At 48.7% G+C, this 9593-nt stretch overlaps 1 protein-coding gene across 1 annotated transcript; it reads right to left on the reverse strand.

Moving 5' to 3' along the window:
- Positions 1–1797: 1797 nt before the first annotated feature.
- On the reverse strand, positions 1798–4091 carry Nr0b2 (nuclear receptor subfamily 0 group B member 2). The gene is made up of 2 exons (XM_008836839.2): positions 3510–4091; positions 1798–2340 (listed from the first exon to the last, which is right to left on the reverse strand). The coding sequence occupies exons 1-2, from the start codon at positions 4048–4050 to the stop codon at positions 2099–2101; spliced, it is 783 nt and encodes a 260-aa protein (XP_008835061.1). The 5' UTR covers positions 4051–4091; the 3' UTR covers positions 1798–2098.
- Between the last annotated feature and the right edge of the window lie 5502 nt (positions 4092–9593).

Consider the following 9593-nt stretch of genomic DNA (forward strand, 5'->3'; position numbering starts at 1 on the left):
AGGCTAACCTGGTATACATAGCAAGTGCCAGGCCAGCCAGGGTTATAGGGAGATCTTGTCTCAAAATGACAAAAAAAAAAAGCTAATTTTGTCTTCACTGTGACATAGAAAAGAGTGACTAACATGTCCTAGAGCCAGATGTGGAGGCATACCTGTAATCCCAGCTCTGGGGAGGCTGAAGCAAGAGAATCAAAAAGCCAGCCTGGCTGGGTGTGGTGGCACACGACTTTAATCCCAGCACTTGGGAGGCAGAAGCAGTTCAAGGCCACCCTGGTCTACATAGTAAGTTCCAGGCCAGCTGGGGCTACAGGAAGACCCTGTCTCAAAAAGACAAAAAAAAAAAAAAAGCCAGCATGGGCTATATAGGATGATGCTATTTCATTAAAACAAACAAACAAAAAAATTGAAACGAACTTGTGGCTTGGGTGCATGTCTGTGCTGTGTATGTTTGGGTCTACTGCACCATGCTTTCCTGTGCCATGTGGAGGTGGGTTGAGGGTCTGTTTTTCTTTTCTTTTTTTTTTTTTTTTTTTTTTTTTTTTTTTTTTTTTTTTTTTTTTTGAGTCAGGGTTTTTTTTTATAGCCCAGTCTGGAAAAAAAAGTAAATGTGTCTGAGTCGTACACCTTGAGTTCTGTGTATTTTTGTGGAGCCTGAGCTGTGTTTCTAGAAACAAGGGTACCCTGATGCTGGAACTGGGTGTCCATAATGGGGACATGGCCAGTTCAGCACAGTTGGGAGCTTTAGAGATAGACCTGAATGATGACTCTTACACTGGTGTCCCTGAAAGAATGACCTTTCTCTGAGCAATAATTAACTTGGCTCAGTGAGAAGAATCCAAACTGTGGTGGTGAAGGGATGAAGGGGTGGGGCCTGGTCAGCACAGGAGGAGGCCTGGAAGTCCTATGGGCACTTGTGTTGTTATCATCTCCTCCTGCCTTCAGGTCAGTCACCCTGACCCAGGTGACCAGGCCAAAATAGTTAACAAACTTTGAGGCCCAGGCATTGACCAATCAAAACAGATCCCAGTCAGGCTCTGAATGGAGCAGGGCTAGAGGCTGTGGCCAGGTCAAATACAACCTCTTCCATGGGCAGACAATGGGAATGACCTAAGGGAAGAGCCCCAGGACAGGGCAGGGCAGAGGGATGATGGAAGAGAACTCAGGGGCTCAGGGCAGGAACTGTGAACAACTGTTAATGGGAGTGTTTCAGACTATTAACAACTGGGATAACCTTGTCATGTGCTAAACCCTGGCCTGTCTCTGCCTCCAAGCAGCTTCTAAGGCAGACCTGGGTGCCTTGTCTCCTGGTGTTGGGACAGTGAGGGACCATTTTTTTCTGTCAATTTCAGGAGTGGGGGGGTGAAGGGTCATAAATTATAGAAATTGAAGTAGCCTTGTCTGCTTTAGGAATGGGCCAATTATGATTAGCTATGATCCAGAGAGAGAGAGAGAGAGAGAGAGAGAGAGAGAGAGAGAGAGAAGAGGAGAGAGAGAAGAGAGAGAGAGAGAGAGAGAATGCCTCTAGGGAACAACAGCCTTGGAGGGGGACATGGAGGATCTAGGGACAGGGAATGAAACCACCTCTCCCCAGGAAGAAAGGCCGTGGCAGGGTTGTGAGTTGATGTTCTCCACTGGACTCACAGCCAGACAAGAAATCTTATCTCCAGAGGTGAAGTCACCATCCTGCTCTAAAACATGAGTGAGCCTGGCCCTGTGCTTTTCCTCTATCTTCTTCTGGCAGGGGTAGGTTGGGTACTGGAGGTGATGTCTGGTCCCTTCTGCACACAACTACAGTGACAGGCTCCAAGCATGTCATACCTTTTATTACAAAAATCAATAACTTAATTCCATTCTATACAAAGTCAGGAGGAATTCTGGCCTGATGTGCAGCCCAGTGTTCCATCCCTGTCCCAGGAAGGGAGAGGAGTTTTGTCCCAGAGGCTCTGGGAACCACCTAGGGCCTGCTAGTGTATGTACACTGTGTCCAAACCAAGAAAGTCCAAGTTAGGGGCTGTAGCTGAGTGAGGGCTGCGTCTGGGAAACTGAGTGCTGTCTGCCAGGCTCCCCATTCGGGAGCATCGGGTCCTCACTTGGCAGGTCACCTCAGCAAAAGCATGTCCTCCAGCAGTCTAGCGATATCAACGTCTCCAATGACAGGGCGGAAGAAGAGGTCTACCAGCAGGCTGGGTGGAATGCTCTTGAGAGTGGAGGCCATGAGGAGGACTTGGGCCAGGCGGCCTTGGCCAGCTGGGTACCAGGGCTCTAGGCCTTCACACAGCGCCCAGTGAGCCTCCCTCTGTAGATGTGCGATGTGACAGGAGGCGTGGAGGCCTGGCACATCTGTGGTAGAGAAAGTAAAGCAGGCTGGTGAGCAGCTGCCTAGGATTCAAACCCTGCCCCCTCTCTGGATGCAACCCCTCGTGCATGTGAGGCAAGCACTCTACAATTGAGCTACATCAGGATGAGTCCTTGAACCTGCTAGGCAAGGGTTCTAGCGCTGTTCTGTGCCCGTAAGGACAGAGAAGTGAACTAATTGACATGAACTAATTGTTTCCTTGTTTTGTGGTGCCGCGAATCAAACCTAGGCTGGTGCCATACAAGGCAAGCACTCTACCAATAAATTTCACCCCTTGGTCCCCCTCTGCCACTTTTGTTCGACATTTGAAGCATCAACCACTATCATTTTCTTCATTATAATTTTATTCATCCATCCATTTATAGAGAAGTGGATAATAATTGATTAAGAACCAGGCTGCCTATGTTTGAATCCCAGTGTTGTCACTTAATAGCTAAGTGATCTTAAACAAGTAATTTAATCTTTGTGCCTCAGTTTCTCCATCTGTAAAATAGGAACAATGACTGTAGGTGCCTCCTAGGCTTATTATGAAGTTGAACCAAACCAATATTTGTAAAAATCCATAGACTAAATCCTAACATATGGTAAGTTCACTATGGATATTTTGTACTGTGACCACAGGTCTTCACTACACTTAATGCTTGCAAGGCCTGTCTCATATATTGCTCAAAGCTACAAAGAACACATTCCCTAACAAGGCTCTCCTTCTAGATTTCACAAGGAGTCCCCGCCCTCCAGTCCCCGGGTACTCTTTCCTTCCTTGTGTTACCTTTCTGAACCCATGGAGGACTTTAACCTGCAGATCTTCAGCATGCAGCCTGCCCTTGAAGATGTGTCTGGCACATGGCTGTGTCCGCCCCCACCTCTTCCTCCCTCCCACATTCCCTGAGAGTCCTGCAAATTTCTCTGCACAATGGCTAAGACCAATCTCTGGAGTGAACTGACGTGAGTTCCTAGCCCTGTTCTGCCCCTACCTGGGTGTGTAAACTTCGGGTAGTTGTTGTAGCTCTCTGTGCTTCTTCCATGAGATAGCTACTTGAGGCTGACAAGGATCCAATGAGATGATATATGTCAAGCCACGAAAAGGTTCTTCCCTAGCTGGGTCCTGTGCCCTCCCACCTCGGCCCCCATCCAGGAGTGTCTGGGAGTTCACCTGGGTTGAAGAGGATGGTTCCTTTCAGGTAGGCATACTCCTTGGGACTCAGCTCAAGGCTCCAGAAAGACTCCAGGCAGCGCTGGAGCCACTGTACAGCAGCCAGTGAGGGTTGGGGCGGGTCTGGGAGCTGGCCGCTGTGAGCACTGCTGCTGTGCTCCTCCAGCAGGATCTTCTTGAGAATACTGGGCACCGGAGCCTCAGTCACTTCGAAGGTCACAGTATCTTGGGCCAACCCAAGCAGGAAGAGGGGGCCCCAGCAGCCCTCCAGCAGCCGCCGCTGGTCCTCAGGGGGCAAATGGTAGAAGGATGGCAGGTTCCTGAGGAAGTATACTGTCTTGGCCAGGACATCCAAGGCCTCCTGGCAGGTGCGGTGCGGAGCACACAGGCGGACAGGCCGGTGCTGTTGGCACAGGCAGTGGCTGCGGGATGTGGGTGCGATGGGCCTTGCCCTGAGGCTGGGGCTCAGAAGTGCATAGAGAATAGTGGGGCGGCCTGTAGAGCCCTGGCATGGGCAGACCCCTGACTGGCTGGAGCTCATGATTTGGGGACTTGCTCTTACTTCTTCCTAGCTATCTGGTCCTCTGTGCTGTACTGTAGGCGCTATTTATATCCCTGATGGGCGGGAGGGGGAATGGCCACACAACCTTGACTCCAGAAATATTGTTCATAGAAAAAAAAAAAAAAAGAACTCACACACACCGACCCTGGCATGACTGGTGGGAAGTGCTGGGGGAGGGTCACTGGGAGCACCACGTGGCGCTGATAGTGCTTTAGTCAATGAAGTGGCCATTGCAGGGCATAGGCACAGGGCCACCTGCCCGCTGCCTGGCTGCCCTTGATCAGATGACTCAAGTGGATAAACAGGGTCATTAACCCAGGCGGTACCAGGGCACCAAGGCCTTAGGTGCTCAATCAGCAGGTGGCTGTGACTGCTGTTTATATTGGTGCCCACTTTTCCTACATACAAGACCAGGGCTCTCCCTAGGCCAGGGATCCAGACAGGGAACAAGGCCCAGCCTGGAAGTGCCTTATCACTGCTGTGTTTGCCTAACCTTGGGGCCCTGCTCCTGTTGTTGGTAAGGAACAGACTGCAGGGAAGAGAGCCAGGACTCTGGGGGCGCTGGGAGGACTTTGTTCCCTTTGCAGTCTAGGAGCCCCCCTTCCTGAGACTCCAGTACTGGGATCCCTTCAGGAGGAAGGTGTTCAGAGCACCCTGTATTCCTACAGCTCCCGAGAGGCAGAGTCTGCTGAGAAGCCTTCACAGAACCATTATGAAATGTGACTGCTATTTATTGAGCACCTACTATATGTGGATCACTTTCCATTGTAACATTGAGAGCTTCCCTGTGAGGCTAGACTCTTACTCATGGAGACTCAAAGAGGTGAAGTGACCTGCGCATAGTCACCCCAACCGGACGGGGCAGAACACAGAGCTGTCTGATCCCAAAGACCTTGTTTATTCCCCTGGATCAACTGTGCAGCTAAAGTATGAGTTTCCCAGTGCTGCTGGCTTAGTGGCCCACCCCCTACTGCTGCCCGGTCTGCAGGTGTTGCCCACCTGTGGTGCCCACTGTTCTGTCAGCTCATGGCTCCTCTATCCTGGATATCTGTCTCAGGTTAGAGGTGAGGGAGGGACAAGGAAAGTGGGAGATCCTCAGTTGTGTCAGGTTACTGACCTTGGCCAGCCTAGCCTAGCAGTTCTGTTGTTGCCACACTCTTGAGCAATCAGCCGCTCTGGATGGAGAGAGACAGACTCTGGCATCACCAGCCCTGGCATCTACTCCTGGCCTCATTCTGTTGCATCTGTGAGACTTTGGGTTGGTCTTCAGTCATCTGTGAGCCTCAGGTACCTCATCTGAGACAAGAAGACCTGGCCACAGGACTGCTGTGAGGACAGATTGAGGTCTGCTTGTCAAATACCAAGCAGGTCCTGTATACAATAGGGGGCTAGAATCTGCTCTCCTTTACCTAAAGAATTTAAGAATCTGCAGACAAGGAGGCATACAGCTTTCACTTTTGAGTTTTTGTTTTGAGTTAGGGTCTCATGTAGCCCAGGCTGGCCTCAAAGTTGATATGCATCCAAGGATGACCTGGAACTGTGGAATCTCCTGCCTCAGCCTCCCAAGTGCTAGGATTACAGGTGTGCGCTGCCATACCCAGCTTGATTGTGGATAATTTTAGTCCTCTCATTTATGAAGTTTCTGTCACATCCTTTTATCTCACTGAGGCCTCAGTGTCCCTCCAAAGAAGATCTCAGAGTCAGATGACCTAGGTCCACAGCCTCCTTAGCTGAGTGACCTTGGGGAAGCCATTTTATCTTTGTGTGCCACAGTTACCTTATTTTTTTTAATTTTAATTTATTATTTTTATTTAATGTGTGTGAGTGTATTGCCTGCATGTGTGGTTGGAAGAGGGTGTCAGATTCCCCTAGAACTGGAATTACAGATGGTTGTTAGCTGCCATGTGGGTGCTGGGTCCTCTGCAAGAGCAGCCATCTCTCTTGGTGGCAAGAGCTGGGTGTGGTGATACCGTCCTGTAATCCCAGAACTCAGGAAGACAAGGCCCGAGGATCACTGTGAGTTCATGGCCAGTCTGAGCTACATAGTGAGCCCCTGTCTCAAATAAAACAAACTAATTAATGACATGGTTATAAGAATGTTCAAAAGTGGGGGCTGGAGTGATGGCTTAGCCATTAAGAGCACCGGCTGCTCTTGCAGACCTGGGTTTAGTTCCCAACAGCCACATGGAGACTAACAACCATCCATAATTCCATGGGATCCAACACCCTCTTCTGTTCTCCACTGTCATTGCAAGACACAGATGCACTTAGATACATGCAGGCAAAACACTCATACACATAATATAAAAATAAATAAATCACCAGGTGTGGTGGCACATGCCTTTAATCCCAGCACTCAGGAGGCAGAGGCAGGTGGATCTTTGTGAGTTCGAGGCCAGCCTGGTCTGCATAGTGAGTTCTATGCTAGATGGGGCTACAGGGAGACCCTATCTCAAAAAGACAAAATAAAATAAAAATGAATAAATCAAAAAAATTTAAAAAAAGAATAATCAGAAGCGTTGGCTTGATGGGGCAGGAAATTTAAACCATTTGGAGGGCCCCCTTTAAGCAATACTGAGGATTGAATCTAAGGCCTTAGGCATGCTGGGCAAGTGCTCTACTGGTGAGCTATCTTCTCTGTCCAGGCCTTATTTAGGAAAAGAATAGAAACTCAAGTATGAAACTGAAAAGTTACAGTGAGAAAGTGAAATACAAATAAACTGACAGAACTGGGACAGATGGTGCACACCTGCCATTCCAGCACTTGGGGGGGGTGAGCTCCCTTGAGATTAGAGTCAGGTTTTACCTCTTCTTAGGACTGTCACAGGGGAAATGCTTTGTTCTTCCTCTTACTGTTGTGTTTGCTTTGTCCTGGTTTTTTGAGATAGGCTCTCACTGTGAGAGCTGACCTTTGAACTTGCAACAATCCTGTTGCCTTGCTTCCCAAGTGCTGGGATTACAGGCCTGAGTTACCAGCTGGGCTGCTGCATCTGCATCTGTCTCTAAATTTATGATTCATGTGTGTAGACATGTCTGTCACTGGGTGCATATGAAGGTCAGAGGACAACTTTGTACAGTTGGTTCTCTCCTTTCACCTTTATGTAGGTTCTGGGGATCAAACTCTGGTGGTGTGTCCAGCAACTGCCTTTACCCACTGAGCCATCTCTCCCACCCTTTTTTTGTTTTATTGAGACAGGGTCTCATGTAGCCAAGCCTGGCCTTGAACTCACAATGTAGATAAAGCTGACCTTTAACTCTATCCTCCTTCCTCCACTTCCCAAGTGTTGAGATAACAGGCATGCACCACCACATTTTGCCTGGTTTCTTTTTTCTTCTTTTTGTGGTACTAGGGCTTGAATCCATGGCTTTGCTTACATTAAACAAGTACTCAAGTGCTCTACTACTGAGCTACAGCACCGTACTCCCTTTAATTAATTAATTTTTTTTTTGAGACAGGCTCTCCCTGTAGCCCCAGCTGGCCTGTAACTCACTATGTAGACCAGGCTGGACTTGAACTCACAGAGATCCACCTGACTCTGCCTCCCAAGTGCTAGAATTAAAGTCATGCACCACTACGGCTGGCCCTAATTATTATTATTATTTTAATGTGTATGAGTGTATTGTCTGCATGTATGTGAGTACACCCGGCTGTGCAATGCCACAGAGGTCAGAAGAGGGCTTCGGATTCCCCTGGAACTGGAGTTAAAGACAGTTCCTAGCCACCATGTGGGTGCTGGGAATCAAACCTAGGTCCTCTGCAAGAACAGTCAGTGTTCTTAACCGCTGAACCATTTCTCCAGCCCCCCTAATTAATTTTTAATTAATTTATGGTACGAGTGTTTTGACTGCATGTATGTAAGTGCACCTGTATATGCAATACCTGCGAAGGTCAGAACGGAACATTAAGATCCCCTAGAACTGGAGTTCTAGGACCAAACCCAGGTCTTTTGTAAGAGGAGCCAGTGCGCCTAACCACTGAACTATCTCTCCACCCTCCCCACCCCCTTTTAAAAACAGAATATTATTAAGTTATTCAGGCTGACCTTAAACGCACTCTATTATTAGCTTATTAGGGTTTGAAATTGGGATCCTCCTGCCTCAGCTTCCTAGGTTGCTTTGATTATGGGTCTGTGCCGTCATATCTGGCTGCTTGGTGGTTCATTTTGGATTTTTTTTGACACAGGGTCTCACTATGTAGCCCTGGCTGGCCTAGAACTGGCTATATAGACCAGGCTGGCCTTGAACTCAGAGATACAGAGATCTACTTGCCCTACTTTCTCAAGTGCAGGGATTAAAGGTGTACAACACTATGTCTGGATTTTTTTTTTTTGTCTTTTTGAGACAGGGTCTCCCTGTAGCCCCAGCTGTCCTGGAACTCACTATGTAGACCAGGCTGGCCTTGAACTCACAGAGATCCGCCTGCCTCTGCCTCCCAAGTGCTGGGATTAAAAGCGTATGCTACCACACCTGGCATGTCTGGATTTTTTAAAAAATATTTATTTTTATTTTATGTGTATGCGTGTATTGCCTGCATGTAGGTAAGTGCACCCGTGTTGTGCAGTGCCCTTGGAGGACAGAAGAGGCTGTCAGATCCCCTGGAACTGGAGTTATGGACAGTTGTTAGCTTCCATGTGGGTGCTGGGATTTGAACCCAGGTCTTCTGCAAGAACAGCCAGTGTTCTTAACCACTGAGCCCTCTCCAGCCCCTGGAGTCTATATCCTTTTGACCTCCCTCCATCATCCTGTGAATGCCTTTGCTTCACTAGGCAAAGGCATTCACAGGTTGGTCTAACAAGATATCAACCTTTCCAGCCTCTGGGATCAATTAGTACTCAACCAGCTCTGATTATTCTGGGCTGGAGGTATAGCTCAGTGGAGACAGCTTGCCTACCATGTACAACGCCCTGGGTTCCATGGTCAGCCCAGGGGTAAAAAAGGAAAGAAAGAATAATGGAGGTGGGCTTGGTGGTGCACTCCTTTAGTCCCAGAACTTGTCAGAGGCAGGTGGATCTCTGTGAGTTTGAGGCCGGCCTGCTCTACATGGCAAGTTCCAGGTCAGCTGGGGCTACAGGGAGACCCTGTCTCAAAAAGTGAAAAAAAAAACAACAAAAAACCCAGGCATGGTGGTACATGCCTTTAGTCCCAGGGAGACCCTGCGAGGAGAAAGAAGGTACACACAGACTACAAGGAAAAGCACTGTTGAAGGGTAGTCTGTGAGGCTCAAGGGGCATATGAGTTCCAAGGCACCTTGCACACTTGTGTTTCTTGAGGGCTGGTATTATAATTGTTGCTATCACCATCTTTGGAAGAGGAGCCCCTCTGCCAGGCTGGAGGCTAGGTTCTTGGGTTTTTCACAGGGGGAGCTGTGTTTTCTGAGCCCTATATGTCTGGAGTGTCAGTCTGGAGACCCTGGAGGATGAGGAAAGGCTATGGCTGGACTCTCTATGATCTAGATCCTGGCTGGGGGGAGCCCCTCTGCCAGGCTGGAGGCTAGGTTCTTGGGTTTTTCACAGTGGGAGCTG

This window comes from Nannospalax galili, unplaced genomic scaffold (assembly GCF_000622305.1).
Source record: "Nannospalax galili isolate Female #2095 unplaced genomic scaffold, S.galili_v1.0 scaffold1258, whole genome shotgun sequence".
Classification (NCBI taxonomy): domain Eukaryota; kingdom Metazoa; phylum Chordata; class Mammalia; order Rodentia; family Spalacidae; genus Nannospalax; species Nannospalax galili.

Excerpts from the sequence above, each read along its gene's own strand:
- Nr0b2 (XM_008836839.2), bottom strand. The coding sequence starts at position 4,050 with ATGAGCTCCAGCCAGTCAGGGGTCTGCCCATGCCAGGGCTCTACAGGC. Across the intron at positions 2,341-3,509 it reads AACCATCCTCTTCAACCCAG|ATGTGCCAGGCCTCCACGCC; the intron begins GTGAACTCCCAG and ends TCTCTACCACAG.